This window comes from Sparus aurata, chromosome 17, assembly GCF_900880675.1.
Source record: "Sparus aurata chromosome 17, fSpaAur1.1, whole genome shotgun sequence".
In the NCBI taxonomy this organism is placed as follows: domain Eukaryota; kingdom Metazoa; phylum Chordata; class Actinopteri; order Spariformes; family Sparidae; genus Sparus; species Sparus aurata.
This window is the reverse complement of record NC_044203.1, coordinates 24,948,074-24,966,392: the sequence shown is the minus strand read 5'-3', so window position 1 is coordinate 24,966,392 and position 18,319 is coordinate 24,948,074. Positions and strand designations below refer to the sequence as shown.

Below are 18,319 nucleotides of genomic sequence, written 5' to 3'. Positions count from 1 at the left end.
GTATAAAAGACCTGGATACAACAGTGATGCTCAGCCTCGTTTCCAACTTTTCCAATTGTGGTATGCGGCCCGGGAAGCATTATGCCCCAAAGACGGCCATTATAAGAGAAACCTCTGTTGACAGGAAGCCTCAAACTGCAGAAAGGTTCATTATGACTTTTTTTTATCCTTGTAGGTCAGAAAAAGTGATTTTTAAAATCTGTGACCTCACCACAATGTAAAATCTATGGGCTGAGTGGGAACTTGTGGGCGGGGCCAGCAGGAGAAACTCTACCAGATATATTCAGTGGGCTATGTAACCCAAAAGTAAGCCCAAAAGTTAAGAAACGTTATCAGTTTATGCACCAGGCGAGCACTTCACACTGGACTGAATGGGGCCATCTTTGGGTTTACTATCAAGTTCTATTTAAAATCTATGGAAACCTATCCAGAAGAAGAAGAGTAAGCTACAATTTTTCCCTAAATGATGACAAGGCCCATCTGATGTCACAAAGAACAGGCTCTGCTGTGGTCTGTGATGCTTTCACCCGACTCCAGGGATCGTCAATCTCGGGCGTGACTCAGCACAACTCGATGGGTTAAAACTGGTAATGAAAACGTAAATCAAAGCCACATGGCTCGACTTGGAGTAGCAAAAAGTGCCAGTGGAAAAGCCCTAATGAATGTTTTAAGGAGGACTGGATGTTCAGAGATGCTCTATTTATTCATTCATTCATTCATATTAAAGCACATGCATGAGAGTCGTTCTGTTTAACTTCCTGCTCGCTCCCTGCAAACACATTTATGCGATAGAATTATTCAATCCCACACCTCCTCTAGACTTTCCAAATGAAACCGGACCAAATGGACATTTTAACATTTACATTTTAATAATTTACTCAGCTAATAAAAAGAGTCGTTTTGTTGGGTTTGCAAGACTCTGTGTTTTACAGTCTTTTCTATCCCGAATGATTGTGTATGAGAAAAGTACTTTTTTTTCCGACAGTGTTCTCATTGCAATACCAAAATGCAACCACAATCGTTTTTTTTTTCCAGCCCGGTTTGGTTCCCTGGAGCTTAAACAGGAAAAAGTTAAGTGACTGTTCATCAAGTGAAGGATTTTCTTTCAGAAGAATTCGGTCCCCCCTGCACAGATCTAATCATTATGCACATTAGAACCATTCATATAAAAGAAAGCAGTTCACAGTGTGTACTATTCAATGGGACATGGCCACACTGAAATACCTTCGAGCCAGGACTAATACAAAAAAATCAAACGATCTACATATCTGGAAAGCAGTAGAGGAATGTGATAAGATGCTTTTTTTTGCTATTGAGGTGAATTGACCCTTTAACATTTTCTAATATGCCTTTCGTTGTCCCCACCACTATTTTATAATCATAACAGCCACAGGGAAGGGAAAAAAACAATACAAGCACACACACAGAAATACACACACAGACAGAAAAACACACAGGGAATGTGAGGACAGGAGTAAGAGAGGATGGAGAGCGAATAAGTAGCCAGTGATGCAGATATACAACTTTAACTCTCCCTCCGAGGCAGGAGACCACCAGCTGAGCTCCTCAAAATGAAAAACTACTCTATTAATATCTATGTGGAGAGCTGGCTGCAAATATTTTCACATGTACTAAGATACACATAAAGTGTGAGCGTGCGCGAGCATACACGAGAACTCTCCCGATAAGAGACAGCAACAGTTACGTAAAGAAGTTTGATATTCTTGCATTTCAAAGTGCTAAGTTTGTACTTATGACCTTTAAGGTTGAAGGGGTGAGTAATGAGGAGCGGGGCGACTGAGCCAGGCCCGCCTGAGAGGCTGCTGAATGAAGGACAGGGATGGAGGGATGGGTGAGGGGAGGAGATGGCGAGGGAGAGGGAGAGAGAAAGTAAGAAAGAAGAAATATGAAGGCACTGTCATCTCATTTTTCCTCCCTCCGGCTCCCCCAGCTGTTGTTCTCTCTCCCTCTCGCAATCACTTTTCATTGTCACTCATCCCTCCAATCACCCCTCTAACCACTTGTGCTGCCCTCCCCTCCCTCGCTCGCTCACTCACACTCGCTCCCTCCCCTGCTCTTCTTCCCCTCTCTTCTCCATCCACACAAATGACTCAGTGAAACAGGTCAAGTGTTACAAAATTCCCCCTGCAGCTCAACCTGCCTAATACAAGGCCTGGCTCATTGCACCAAGACAAGTAATACGCTGCCTACTCACTGAGAGGGACACACACACACCCACACACAGACAGGGTACCATCAACACACAATAAATATTAGACCATAAAATGCCATAAAGTTTAGCATACTTATGCATTATGTACAAGCCCGCCAACTCACGACAATAAACATTAAGACGTCCAGCTCTAGAGATATTTACATTTTTTGTTTTTGTGTCTATTATTAAAGTCAGAGGTGTCAGAAACTAGTTTCCATAGCTTCAAGCATTTCGAGTTGTTCTGAATCTACACAGAAAAAACATTATTCTACCACGGCCAAAAGGAAAACATCACATCCATATCCTGCCAAGCTGAAACGATGGAAATTATCAGCATCTATTCTGATAATTGATTGTCATTCTCCAAGCTAAAATAAACATTTCCAGCTTCTACACTGTGAGGATTTACCTTTTATGGCCTGACAATAAATTGAAAACATTTGAATTTTGAACCAGGAGTTGGGAAAAAAGGGCATTTAAACTCAAATCAACTTGGGCTTTATGATTTTGTCACAAGCATTTTTTGTTATTACTATTTTCTGCGTCAAAACGAAATAAATATGAATCAGTGATGCAAATAGTCATCAGTCCTAGCTGCACATATTAATACTATAGTAAAGTCACTTTAAAAATTCGGAGGAAGCCATATTTAAACACTGCCTCAGTCTCTTTCTACCTCTTCCGCCAATCCACACTAATGAATAGCAATTGGGCACCAGAACACCCTGAAGCACTAGAGTAAAAGTGGTATTAAAAGGAGGACAGCAGAGTAACGGGCCTTAAATAGGATAAACGACTGGGAAAAACTAAAGTCAACGCACACACTTGCCCTTTAACACATCTCACACACACACACACACACACACACACACACACACACACACACACACACACACACACACACACACACACACACACACACACACACACACACACAATGACAAACCTGGCGCTAGAAGCTACAGCATACAAGTGTGTTTGCTCTGCAGCCAGAGTGTTGTGATATAGAAATGTAACAGCTCCATATATCAGCATGTTGGGGACCTATGGAGGATAAACGACCTGCGAGCAGCACCTGGACAGTGTGTGTAATACACAGATAAATAACTGGGAGTCACATGATGACACACAGACTACCCGGGGAGAGCATGTAAACCCCATCACAAACACAAGATGATAAACAGAACAAAATCTGAGGATGCAAGCGGAGCACACACTTGTTTATAAGAGTATTGTCTGCCTCGATCTCCAGGGAACGCCGGTCGTTTGGGAGGGTAATGACTTAGGAAAACTGAAATGTACTGGAACATAAATTAATCAAAATGTGGGACCAGCATTCACGCACACCATGAATGCTCCGCCGTTCTCTGGAGCTCATACCCTGTTGTTGGACAACAAAGAGGCTCCAGCTATTACACACAGTGAACAGAGCTGTGTGTCCGCTCAGCCGCTCCTATTGAATGCAGGCTGGTCAGAAGATGAACCAGCCATTACTGTCATGGTGGCAACGATCGCATCAAATCCACGTTTCTCGAGGATGATCAACTCCTGTTTATAAACATTTCACGTAGAGTCCCTGCGACGCCCAAAAGGCAAATCTGAATAACATTTAATTTCCTTCGCTAAGATAAGACCTTTTGTCCGTTCAAGACTATTTTATTCTATCACTGCCCTAAGCTGACAGTTTAACCGACAGGGGGATGGTGCAGCGTGGCTGTGCTTCGCATGGCGATGTTGAGCTATTTTCTAAACTCTCCATCTCTCACATTATACACAGCAGTGCACTTCAACTGTGAGTCAGGGCCGTTACCCATGATGCCTCAGCTGTGGGGCTGAGTGACAGGCGACATAGCTTAAATCGCTGAGGACACCCTGAAGGAGACGAGGGGTTAACAAGAGGCCAAAGGCATAGAGGAGACCCCCGGCAGGTGCTGCACAGATCCACACGAGACACAAACACATGTAAACGTGCAGAGACAAAACAAAAAGACAATGTCAGAGAGCTGTCGCTACCAAAGAGCTTAACAGCTTGGAACAGTTGGATATCATGAATACAGATTTCTGTTTCTTGGAGCAATAATTAATGGGTTAAATCAATAATGTATTTCCCCTTTTAAAATGATGCCTCTGGGTTCAATAGCAAATGATCGGAGCTGTGTGTTAGAAATGAGAAAAGACGGAAGCGAAAGATTAGAGAGGATTTTACTCCCCAGGACGGCTTGGTAAAGTGTTGGATGTACTAATACAAAGACACACATGCGGAGCACACGCACACGCGGCACAGTCACGCAGCTCTTAAACAGATTCACAATGCTCTAACATTTAGTCCGCAGCAGACGATAAGAAGATAGGTGCGTCAGAGGAGAGGACGGGGCTAAGAAGTGATTACAGGAAAAGAGATGTCGAGATAAGATGACAGAGCGATGAATGGGGAGGCAGTCTGTGGATATAAAGGAGGAGCTGACACATGCACATGAGCAGACAATGACATACACACACACACACACACACACACACACACACACACACACACCCACACACAGTTTTGTGAAGTTCTGACAGTCCTCTCCCCACTACGGCTGTTATTTAATGTCAAACAAAGAAGCAGAGAAGACTTGAACCCTACAGGGGAGCCGGCCAGTGCTGCACTGCTGATGGAGGCACACCCAGTCCAGTCTGCTCCATCACTTCAACATACTGTACTGCATCTACCTAGCTATTTTCAAAGTACGAGACTACGCTGTATTCCAACAAAGAAACGCAGTGTATCTATGGAAACTGGTACCTCGCACTTTAAAAGGTTCAGTATGTTGGATTAAGTGGCATCTAACAGTGAGCTCCCAGACTGCAACTAACTGAATACCCCTCCCATTCGAAGCATGCAGTAGAACACATGTCGGCCAATGCTAATGTAAAAAAAAACTGCAAAGGGCCCTCTCTCTATGAGTTTTGCCATTTTTGGCTACTATAAAACATGGCGAGGGCAACATGGCAGACTATAAGAGGCTCATTCTAAGCTAATGAAACTGAGTGATTACTGGGGGTGTGAATCTTTGGCAATCTCACTTCTCGATTGGTTTCAAATCGATTTTGGTTTCTAGGCGATTCTCAATTCAAAATCAATTTTTTTTTATAGGACAGAACATGGGGCACCATGCTCATCCTTTTGCCTCAGTGTGCTGTTTGGTAAACCAAACTGATATTAAACCAAGATACATAATCTGCAACCTTTACATTTTAAATAAGTATTATTGAAATGATTTAAAAGCATCAAAAAGCCATGCCTTATGTGAATTATAAAATAAAGGGGTGTGCTCTGCTTTGTTATGAGCGTTATATGTCCAGTAGTGAGAGCAGCTTCTCTGCTGCACTCTTAGCTCTGGGGGGTCCATCTTTGTACAAGACGCTGAGCAGCAGCACCAGCAGGGTTTTGGAGGTAAAACAGGCTGAGAGTTATTTAATCATCAGAGAGTTTGTTTAATGTCTTGAACGCTGCAGTGAGTGTTGGTTAGCTTGTTAGCGGTTTTCCGCTGGTCTCGTTTGTTGCTGCTGACCACGGCTCTGCCTAACGTTACGTCGCAATGTCTCGTGACAGCATAAAAAGTAATCACAAACACCTGGACCACTTAATGTTTGAATTTGTTTAGTTTTTTGTTGTTGTTTTGTACACATCCCTTGTGATGACTGATTTCAGGTGATTAAACACTGATAAAAACACAATTATGCATATTATATTCAATTTCTGACAAAAGCTCCCCCTTAATCCTTCACACTGGACCATGAAACATACTGTACGAATTTATAGTCTTTTACATATTTGTGCAATACACAATGTAATGAAATACAAATGGAAAATACCATGATATAGCATATAATACATAAATACAGTACTCACAATACATTGATAATATAACAGGCCTAATTTATAATATATAAAAATATATAATATTATTATATATTATAAATTATAATATTATATATATAAAAATTCAATTAAAAAAAATCTATTACTGAATCAGTTTTTTTCTCTCTGCGTATGACTCGAGCTGCTGTAACAAGTGGATTTCCCTGGTAAGGGATGAATATAGTCTTATTTTATCTTGTAAAAGACTAGTAGTGTTTTTACTGCCTAAACTTCAAATAATCTTACGTTTTTTTGTATTTCTGTTAATGTTTTTAGTTTTGTCTGCATTGAACACTCATCAAATCTAAATGCAATTTTGCCTGCATTACATCTGACAATGTTCTTATTAATGTCATGACAGTGATTTCAGCCGTATCGCCTAAACGCTCACACAGTGGTAATTGACTGCACGGACTAGTTGGATTATAACATCACGAGTCCAGACATAATTCAATTCAAATGAGATTGCTAAAACTTGTATGAGGATAAACATAAAAGAGCAGCGCAACCTGTTGTACGGCAGCACTCAGGAAACATTTGTGATGACTCCCACACAGAAAACAAACATACATTTGCATGCACATTCTGTACTGTCAGGCAGACGAACATCTGCACAGCAGTTACATGCAAAAATGAACAAGAACACAATCATCTACGATTTACTATGGACTCGACGGTCCCCAGAAGACCATCTCGAGTCCCCAAGAGCAAATATTTGCAGACTTATTTCAATTTTATCTCCATATTCATCTCCCATTCTGTATGTTTGTATCCGAGGTTATGCGGACGTGCATGTGCCTGTGCGTGCATGTACTTTGTAAGAGCTGCCTGTTGAGACGGTGAATTAAACAGCAAGTGCATTTGATCTGCAAAGCACTCCGGGGCAAATACACAAAATGAGACACACGCGCACACACACACACACACACACACACACACACACACACAGGCTTGCATACAGCATCAAAATCATTTCCGTCACAGAATCTATTCTTAGGAGCAGCAACAAACCATTCTTTCCCTGATATAAATCTCTTTTATTCATATCCACAGAGTCACGCACATACACGCACACACACACACACTTAGCTCAAAGCTACACTCCCTGGTGGTCATAACGCATTCACATAATGTTCTTTGGTTTTTTTTCCGAGAATAGGATTTGTTCCAGGTAAGTCACAGCATGAAGACCTTTTAGGTCTTATTTAACTCACAAACACGCATGCTGTATCTTTCATCTGGAGAGGGTGGGTGTTTGTGCAGGTGCGTCGAGGTCAGCAGCGTTGTGAGGACGTCAAAGCTTCTTTTCCCATCTCTCTCTCTCGCTCGCACTCCCCCTTACACACACACACACACACACACACAACACACACACACACACACACACACACACACACACACACACACACACACACACACACACACACACACACACACACACACACACACACACACACACACACACACACACAGATCTGCAAGAGGCTAAATCAACACAGCTGCAACAACTCAGCCCTCATCGTCCTCCTCCCTTCACTCAGCCGTCTCCACTCCATCTTTAATCAGGCCTCTCCTCCCTTTTCTCTGTTCTACTTATTGCCCTTTTGGTCCCTCTGTCCGCCTTGACTCCTCCTCTCCCTCTTTCTTCCCTTTCCTCCCCCTTTATTCAATCTTGCATTAGTCACTGTTAAATTCATACGGCGGCTGGCTCTCTGTAGTTTTTGCCAATACACGAGACCTCAGATCTAAGCCCTCTGCTCTGCTCACACCATCACACCCTCACTGCCTTCGCTCCACATAACCTCTCTTGCTCTCTCTCTCTGTCTCCCCATGCCCTTCTCTGCCCTCCCAGCAGTTGGCCGAGCATGTGCTACCCCCAGGGAGACGTGCCTCATCCGCCCAACAATGCGCCGCAACCGCACAGCTACCTCCAGCCCTGTCAGCACGGGACAGGAAGAGTGAACGCCCAGCGGCCTCCAGGGGAAACAGGAGCATCCACTTCCTCCTGTCTGTCTGCCGGGGTGTGTATTTATAAGAATGAGTGTACGTGCGGCAGACACACATCTGTACACGGCTGTATGACCAGAAGCCAGAGGATCAGATGTTATCGGAAGAGGAGTGATACATTTTCCAATTTCCTGTGATTTCTTACAAATGTGACTTCCTCTGCACTCTGTGTTCACCTTGCTGGACATGACAACAACACTCTCTCGTTTAAAAATGTGCTCATTACTCCAACAGGATTTTGGTTTAAATTGATGTTGTCAGTCGCAATTCTTTGATACAGCATTTTTCATGTTATAATAAGTTGGAGGAGGAACTATTATTTTCATCTGCATTTCATTAACATATTAACATCGTAATAAGCTAATTCCTGTTTTCAGAGTAAACAGCAGATGAGTATTGTTGCCTGAAGCTGCTGTCTTCCCAGCTTCCAACACAAACAAACTCTATAGAAGTTACCAAACTAAAAAGGAGACAGGATTAGAGCAGACATTATCTCCTTTTAACAAAACAAACAGAACTACCTCGGGCACTATATCCTGTGCTACGGAAACGACCTAATTTAACCTTCACAACCAACAACAATCAGGAAACCAAATTGGTCTGCTTCATACCGACTCTCAAGTTGTCAGCAAGCCCCAATTTGCCATAAACCGGCTCAGACAGTGTGAAATTAAGAACTCCACACCAGAGATTTTAAACAAATATTGATTTAAATTTCATTTCAATAAAATAGCAGAGTGTGAAAGTGAGCAATATCAACAGTGAAGAAGGTAAATGGGTTGGTGAAATACAGCACAGTCACAAAGAATTGGGACCATAGACCGTAAAAGATAAGGACAGTGACACAATGTTTAAGTACAAGAGTCACATTCACAACTTGAGGGTGTTTATATCCACACTAGATGAGGAATACAGGTACTGCAAAGATTACTCTGCCTGCCAGTCTCGCCTGAGATCTCTCAACAAATATTAGATGGTTTGCAACGAAAACTTTCGTACACATTTATGGTCTGCAGAGGACGATTCCCATTAGTTTTTTTTCATTAATCCCTTGAGTTTTCTCCTAGCTGTGAAATGTCTCAACAGTGAATTGTAATATTATATATAGTTTTTTGTCTCTTTTGCATTTATTTAATAGTTAGGGTATAACATGTAGTAAGGATGCAAACTTTTGAGCAATTAACTAAAATTGATAGTCGGCTGCCTGAACAATTACAACAATCAATTAAAGTGAATCATTATTAACAATCTATGAAATATGGTGGATGTTTGTTCATTGCTTTGACCACTGACTTTAAGATACAGTAAACAACAAACAACTTTATTGATAAAGTAAATAACACGAAATAATGACTTAATTTCAATAGTAGAGCTGTCACTATTTAACAAGTGGCCCAACAAAATCTAACCCATATTCAGGCTACTAAATGGCTAAAATCCAATAATACCAGTTTGTTAATTGTTTAATATTTAATCAAATACCTTTTCTCAATCAGCTTTACTTGCTCTTTAGCAAATGTTAGCATGCTAATATGGTAAACTAAGATAGATAACATGGTGAAATTTATTCCGGCTAAACACCTGCATGTTAGCATTGTCACTGTGAACATATGAGCATGCTGACATTAGCCTTCAGCTATATGCACTGCTAAGACAAAGTGCAGCCTTGCACAGCTCCTAACATGGTTGTAGAAAGACAGCAAATGGACACGTTACAGGGGAACATTTCCACATTTTATGTAGATAGCCAATCAGTGTTGATAGTAAATTTAGTCAATAAATTCTTCAGTGCGCGTGCTATACTGGCCGAGAAGTTCTTACCGGAAGCCCCTTAATGTACCAGGATGCACTGCACACAAGAAGGTGTGCTCGTTCATAACCTCCCGTCCTCATGTTGTGGGACGCCAATTTCGCTCTTGGCAATGTAGCTAGTTTACAAGCAGGAGAACAAGTTTTGTTTATGAGCAGCAGCATGGCCCCTGGCTGCCCGGAGGCTAAATTCAAAGTGAAATAACATGTAGTTCTTCCTTAACACCAATTACATCATTGGTTTCGCCTGAAGAATTGATTTTGGAGGAGGAGATCTCAGCTCTTTCTGTCTATGTAGCATGCGGGCACTGATTATACACCATAAAACTCATTACATAGAACAAACTGTCCTTTTCATCTTTATCTCAAACTGTGAAAAAGTCATGTAAATTCACAGGCATTACCAAAAACATATCTCCTCCTGTGATGTACTGTTTGGACTGGGCTGCAGTGAAGAACACTTCTTGCTTTTCTCTGGCCTTCCACAAATGAAACATGTGCTTGGACTGAGGTCAGACGACAGACTTAGCCAGCAAAGATCAATTCACTGTTTGGCCTAAAAACTTCTTAATTACCTCGTCTCCGTGCTTAGGTTTACTGTCCTGAAAGTGAAGGACTATTTATTCAGAGAGCTATGAGTCAAAGCCAATGTGCTGGAGTACAGCGACAAAATAATGAGAAAGACATCACTGTCAGTTAACAAATGAGCCAGTTTAAAGGATGCAGCTTGGATTCACCACGGGCACAAAAAAAACTGAAAAGCCCAGTCGCTTCAAAGCCAATAAAAATATGCGGGAAGCTTCTTTCATAATTGAGGTCAGAGGTAGACAGTTGTTTTAATCCCTGTGACGCCTCAGTTCACCACATCCGTCACTCAGACATCAATGCAGCAGTCCTGGCCATTCATCACTCACTCTGGGATTTATTAGTCAGGTCTGGAGCTGGCGGGTGAGAGGTTAAATGAGGAGCATTGTGTTTGCGGTTATCAGCAGAGAGAGCCCAAAGTGGGTCTGTGTGCTCACACACACACACACACACACACACACACACACACACACACACACACACACACACACACACACACACACACACACACACACACACACACACACACACACACACAGCGGCTGTAGCTGCCAGATCTGGATGTTAAATATACAGCCATATACAAACATGCATGCTTGAAACAGTGCGCACACATCCACGCTTGTCACGTTTATGCTCACACACACCAGACATACCAAACAATCTGATAACACTCAGTTCATAAACACGTTCACACACAAACATCCTGCTGAAATCTGATCGGTCTGCAACCCAACAGAGCTCTCGACGGGTGCCTAAACACACGAGCATACTTCTTTGGCACGCTGCATGAACAAAGAGCACACTCACATGCTCGCTCGCTGTCTAATATGCACCTACACACATACACAACTTGGTATAAACAGGGCCACTACCAGCTAGCCGGATTGCCCAGGGGCACCACACCATGTCTCATCACTGTAAGCTAATGTTGAACACAGTGGTGGGTGGTGGTGCTTGGCGTAGCTGCTGTCGCTTTGGCTTCAGATCCAGGTTATTTGCTCGGAGCTCAAAGAGGCCAGGTTCTGCATTACGGGGTCACCGCTTTCACATGGAGGTGCATCATTATTTCAGTGACAAAAATGCAAGTGTTGCAGGAGCTGTTCTTGCTAGATGCAGCTTAAAAGCCTTTCTGCTGTGCTCGAGTCTTTTTACATTCAACTAGAAAACCAAAGGAGTCAAGTGTGTTCGTGTCTGTCTGCGAGGGGGTGTGCGTTTGTGTGTGTGTGTGAGTGTGTGAGTGTCTCTCTCTCTCTCTCTGTGTAAGTGCTCTCTATCTCGCCAGCCTCAAATCCAAAGCAATTAGAGAGGCCAGATGGTGGGCTGGACTCACAGTAAATAGCTGTGCATTGACAGAAGAAGCCTGCAACAAAAATGAACTGTGACAAGGAGCCAAGATGACACACAGATACATGTCGGCATCAAAGCACCAGGCAAACATCGAGGATATGCTGCCATAACCGCCATAAACCAACTGTCACCACTGCGGGGATGTTAGCAGCAGAGCCTGATTGTATCGTTTCGGTGGGGACACAAAGGAGGTACTTGTACACAAACCAAATAAGGCAGGTGCACATGCAAGCATGAGCATGCATAAACCTGTTCACACACACACATATATACACACACAACCCTCTACATGCCCTTCTGTTAAAAATTGACCAAACCAGTTTGGTTTAGTCAGAGTTCAAACAATGCAGCCTTTGAGAGGCGCTCCATTCACAGAGTTTCAGCTTGGCCTGCACATTCCCCAACTGAAAACACAAACTGCCTCCCTCCAGGAAAACCACTGAAGCTACAGCACCACATTCCTCAACACTACACTTTTCTGTTCGTGTGTTTACAATATTTGTCCAAGAGGTGGTGGGGCCCCTTTGAATATAATGATTACATATCCGCATCTTGAAATTAGTATGCTTCGTTTCATCACTCTTCATTACCTGCACGCACAGGTGTAAATCCTGAGTAGCCCTGTAACAACTCCAGCCGTCTACATACCTGTTACCGAGGCAGCAAACCCGGACACAAGCAGAAATCTGACTGGGAGGAGGTGGAGCCTGAGTGCAATTGCAAGCCACAAAATGGCTTCTCCTGTTCCTGTGCTCAGTTTCCTAAAGGGCTGTTATCACACCTCTGTTGACACACGCACACACACGGATTTATCAAAACTGAAATGAGACAAACAGACAGACCAGGAAATGAGAGTGAAAAAAGAACAAACAAACAGAGGGGGCGGGGGTGTCTGGAGTGTGAAGGATGGGTGACAAGAGACAGAGAGGCCACTTCATATCCAGATCAATTAATCTATAAATCTAATCAGTGGGAATCAATGACTGCCACTTCTATTCAATCTGGCTCCTCAGTCATCCTGGGCAACCACAAGTGTTAAAGAGACAGAGGGAAGAAGAAAAGGAGGAACAGACGACACACGCAGCAACACAACGGGAACATTTCAAAAATCAAGAGATCTTTAATAGCAACCAAATACGAAAAAATATAGAAAGACACGACAAAAATGGTGACAACAATTCTAATTCAGTTTTTTTTTTGTTTGTTTGTTTCTCAAGAAGACCAAAAAGAAATTTTAAACTTAAAAAATACAAAAAGCAAAAAACAACTTTTACACAGAGCAGTTGATAATAAAAAGCACATTTTGGGGGTAAGACTTTTGTTGTGTGTACGGTTCATTTGTATAGAAGAAGCACATTTGCCAGTTTTGGCAGCAATCACAGCGCAGCAGTCAAGAATAAAGCACTCAGAAAACATAAATTATAAAGCACTGCAAAATAACAGAAAGAGAGGAGAAACCGTAATAGGAGAAAATAAATCCTTCATGCTTGCTGTCACTGAGAAATACACAAACGTGACACCATAAATTAGTAATTCTTTTTCTCTGCTACATATTTATATATTTATACTATATACACAGGAAGGGTTTCGCTTTTTTTTTTTTTTCCTCTTTTAGCGAGTGAGATGGGAGATGTTAAGGCTTTGATTAGTCATCAGATGTTTGGAGCCGAACAAGTAGCAACAGTATGCGGCTTTTTGGAAGAAAAATATTGGGTATTTTCACCGTCTAACCTTGTGCTAGACCCGGGGCCAGGATCGTGGATATCTCTAAAAGCATTTTGTCTGACAAGCCTTACTTGAGGTGGGTGGCAACGGTGTGTTTGTGTGTGTGTGTGTGTGTGTGTCTGTGTCTGTGTGTGTGAAGGCAGTGGCGGTAGCGGAGGTGGCTGAAGTGAGAGAAGGCGAAAAACAACATTTTGGAGAGGAGAAGAAAGTTGTGACTCCCTAAAAGCATTCAAATGGGGATCCGAGAGGGGGAGGAAGGTCAGGACAGTGGCATTTTTATGAAAGCTATATTTCCAGTATAGGAACAAAAGCGATGTGGACAAACAGTTTCCTAAAAAGCCTGTTTCTCTGACGCTGTGGGTGAAAGGTGTGTGTCCCTGAACGTGTATGTTCTCTGTTCTACGTGGTCATTGATTCGGGAACGGGTCGGACTATTTGGGGAATAGAAAGCAGTGGAGCAGGGGACACATCATGCCGCGGCTCTTCCCACAGTAACAGGACACGGTATATGTCCTGACAGAGCCACTGAGCAAGAAGCAGGGAAAGAAGAAGACGAAGAAGCGTGTGTGTTTGTGTTTGTGTGTGTGTGCGTGTCTGTGTGTTTGTGTGCAGCTATGCGAGCGCGTTTGTGTGGGCTCATGTCAGGCGATGGCAGGGCTGTCAGGTATGAGGTGCCTTCTGCACAGTTTGGCTGTGGGAGTGAGCATAATGAGAGTGACTGAGGGGTGTTTGTGTGTGGGCGAATGTTTCTCTGCATTTGGCGCATGTATATGTACTGTGTGTGTGTGTGTGTGTGTGTGTGTGTGTGTGTGTGTGTGTGTGTGTGTGTGCGCAAATGTGTCTTCCAAATGCACAATAATGTCTTCAGTTTGCTAGTTTCTCCGTGGTGACAAAGGGTGGCTACTCAGGTTACGGTCCCCATGGCAGTGAGAGATGTCCCAAAGCCCCTGAGCATCACGAAAATACATACCGACTCAACTCCACACACACACGCACGCACACACGCACGCACGCACGCACACACACACACGCACGCACACACACACACACGCACACACGCACAGAGCTGAGTCAGACGTAACACAAGCCGTCGCTTGTGTGGTTACGGTCTACCTGATAAATTATGAGTACTGTGGGTATTTTTGCATTGTGCAGGGTGTCTGTCAAAGAGGAGGAGAAGCCAATTGTGCAAAGGAATGTAGTGTGCTTATTATGTGGAAATGCAGGCAATGCGAACTTCAACAAAAAGACAAATTATACAAGTATATATAATTTTCTCCCTCCAATACAAATCGACTCTTAGGCTTTAGGTAAACTCAGCTCAGCCAGTTCGGCGTGTTGTAACACCCAAACCACTGAGGTATTCATTGGATTAAAAATTACATTCTGAATGCCCTCTGAGACATTTGAACTTGGCCGACCCCAGAACGCCTTCCGCTTTTACTTCCACAACACTGGCAACACTGGCTCCATCGATCTGATATTTACAATTTTCATAAATATCGACATTTTCACAAGAAAAATAAAGATGCTTACATATATAGTACACAGATACCTCACACCAAAATGTACATACAAACAGTTTTGTCCCTTTTCGCTATTTTCACCCCGTACACCAAGTATTACACTTGTATTTCTCTCCGTAGCGGTGACACACACAAGTGCAAAAATAAGTAATACATTTTTTATTTTGAGTGGTCGTGACAAATCGGTTGTGTTCAGTAAATGTACTGTACCCTAGGTTGACAGGAGTTTGCATTTATGTATAAGCTAAGGCCATTAAACGATAATCCTATTGAACACACTGGCTTACAATATGCTAGACGGTGCTCGAACACTAAAAGCCGTCTCCGTTTTTGTCGTCTGCCTCCTGAGTCTCGCTCCTGTTTTCTCTCCGCCCTCTCTGAAGGTTAACAGCTATCACTTTCGCAAACAAAAACTGCCTCCCCCCTGAACAGATGCCTGCGCTGTATGTTTCTCGCATCTATAGTTGCAGGTTAAAAGCAGCTTTGATTAGCGATGCGGGCGGGCACAGAGTCTTCCTCGCCCTTGGCAGTGGGTCACCCTGCATTTCACCTCATGACCTGCAGCGAACTGCAACCCAGATCTTAGCTGGGCCTTACAAGAGGCTAGTACAGTCATCGAGAATATTCCCGGCGGGTCAAAGGGGAGTTCATTAGGAGGTCAGGAAAAGCATGATTAGAGGAGCTTCAGGAGCGCTTCTCTCCAAGATTGTCCATCACAGTCTTCCAGTGGCTACGTAGATATACAAGACGATACACACTATGAGCCTCGCAGACAGCAGCGTACAGTACCCACGAGTAATGTTTGCCTGAGCAGGCCTCCGGTGGCTCGTTAGAAGGATAAATTAACAGTCAGGAGACAATCAGCCCTGAAGCCGCATCATAAAGGGCCATTTCACTGCTTGTTGCCTGTTAGTCAATATGACTCCCATAGCGTCGCTGTGAACAAAAACCTTTTATGTCTCCCGATCAATTCACTACATTTAACAACGCCCACTTAATGGAGAGCAATATTGGATGATCTCATTGAAAATCTATCTAACCTAACGCGGCCGTTCTTTAGAGGTGGGGCTCTGTTACATCCAGCTATTTGTTAAAGAAAAGGAGGAAGCTGCTGCGTCCGTGCAGTGGAGGGAACGTGGCCACTCCAGGTGGATTAGTCAGTCCTGGCATGTCATGGCGGGCCGAGCTGGAATAGAGTAAGTGGGGCGTTTGACACATCAGGAGCAGTAAAATACTCCCCTGCTCTCTGTGGCCCTGACCTCGACTCTGCCCTGGATAAATCATAAACTCCCCATAAACACTGGGAGTGAGGGATGAAGGGAGAGAGAGAGAGGGAGAGACGGAAGGGTGATGGAGAGATAGAGGTGAGGGGGGTTGGTGGGGGGGAACTGCCACGTCATAAACGATAAGTGGTGGCAATCTGTTGGTCCCGGCTAAGCGAGCGACTTCACGGCTCATTACCAATCAAGCTCCTCCTGTCAGGAGCGCTCTGAGGAGACGCGCATGAGGAGGAAGAGAAAAGAAGAGACGTGCTCCTCTCTCGTCCTCCTGCATCCCTCTCTCCATCCCTTGACCCTGTCAGATCGGCTACACCTCATTCCCTCATCTCTTGTTTACCGTCTCCTTACCTCCAGGCACAGTACGAACGTTTGCATGTGAATACTTTGTCATGAACTTGAATTTCAAACTCGCCGCAAACTTACTCTGTGTAATTCCGCTGCTCTGTGTGTTTGTGCAGCACACAAGGACCCCATGTTCCTTTAAATTGTATAAAATCAAGAGTGTCTACAGTCGCTGTTAGTTTGCAGAAATGTTTTGTTTTTTCTAAGTTTGCGAGAAAGGCAGAGAGAGCAGAAATGAAAACCAGCAGACGAGAGCAAATACATTGTTCTTTTCTTGAAATCACCTGATGTTTACCGTCTACTCCTTCAAATGTTTCCCTCCCAGCCCATCACTAGCTACTAACTACCCACCAGCTGTCAGAGCACATCGCTTTACCAAAACAAAAGGTTTCCCACAGGAGGACTGAGAATAGCAGGCAACGCGTAAGTGGTTGACAACCCCTTACACTTCTACTGTTTTGGTGAAGATAAGAGTGAATATGCAAGTGAGTTGCTTTCTCTATAGCCAAGCTTGTATCATGATTCCATTACTTCCACACTACATAGTTTCTCTCTTTTAGTCTGTCTGTCAAGAGTCCTTGTCAAGGTCCCAGTGATAGCGGTAGCATGTGCAGAAGCAGCGGGAGACAGGTTGTTTCTTTCCTCTGTTTGATTTTCAGTTCTTAGGGACCAGATTTTTTCTGAATACCACACCCTCCTGTTCTTTCAGTCCATTCTGGGGGCTGCACTGTGATTAATATATATTTAAAATCAATTTCAAAAATAAAAGTGGTATTATTTTCTCTGCTCTATCAGACAGGAGGAGAGACCCCTGGAGCCACAAAATCCCAGGAGGAAATCCTCCATCCCTCCATTTTTTTCTCTTCCTCCTTTTCCTCTTTATCTCCTCTATACGTAGACAGCAGTCCGCGAGATGACCGAGCCATCACGCTGGGACTCCATGTCGTCATCCAGATAGTCGCCAATAATATCGTCCTGGTCGTGAGGTGGGCGAAGCTGAAGGATGGGGGCTCCTCCAGAGAAGTGGTCATACCTCTCCTCCGCCTCAAGCTCGTCAAACTTCCTCCGTTCCGCGTCATCTAATTCATTGCTCAGCAGGATATCCTGGGCGGTGGGTGTAGTGGCAACAACTTCAGGCCGGCCTCCCATGGTGAGGGGCTGGTGGTGGTTGTTTTTCTCTCCGAGGCCCTGATGCGACGAGCTCTCATTGTAAACGTAGATGGGTCCGTTGTTGTTACCGCCCCCCACGCCGCCACTCCCCGCTCCTCCGCCCGTGCCATTCTTGCTGGCCTTCTTGCCGCCGCCAAATATGCGCGTCTTCATGTCGCTGCCGCCGTTGGCACGGTAACCCTGCTGCTGCCTGCGGCTGCGGGTGATGAGCACGGCGACGAGAGCAGCAACCAAAAGGAGAGCCAGCAGGGAGCCAATCACAGCTCCCGCCACCACGCCGGCATTGGATGGGTTCACTGAGGGCTCTGTAGGGGGGAGGAGAGGCAGGGAGGGAGAAAAAGGAAGAAAGGAATATGGTTGAGAAAAGGAATCAAGAGAACAGTGTGAAACATGGAAAAAGGGCATG

At 43.9% G+C, this 18,319-nt stretch overlaps 1 protein-coding gene across 2 annotated transcripts in view; it reads right to left on the bottom strand.

Moving 5' to 3' along the window:
* Positions 1 to 18,319, bottom strand: part of LOC115566855 (nectin-2) — an 85,081-nt gene that overhangs the window by 21,433 nt on the left and 45,329 nt on the right. Inside the window, exon 7 of one of the 2 annotated variants that reach the window (XM_030392884.1) lies at positions 12,967 to 18,218. The exons of the other annotated variant lie outside the window; for it this stretch is intronic. Within the exon in view, the coding sequence (XP_030248744.1) occupies positions 17,632 to 18,218 (587 nt within the window). The 3' untranslated portion in view covers positions 12,967 to 17,631. Of the gene's footprint in view, positions 1 to 12,966; positions 18,219 to 18,319 lie in introns of those variants that run through there. 2 annotated transcript variants of the gene reach the window in all.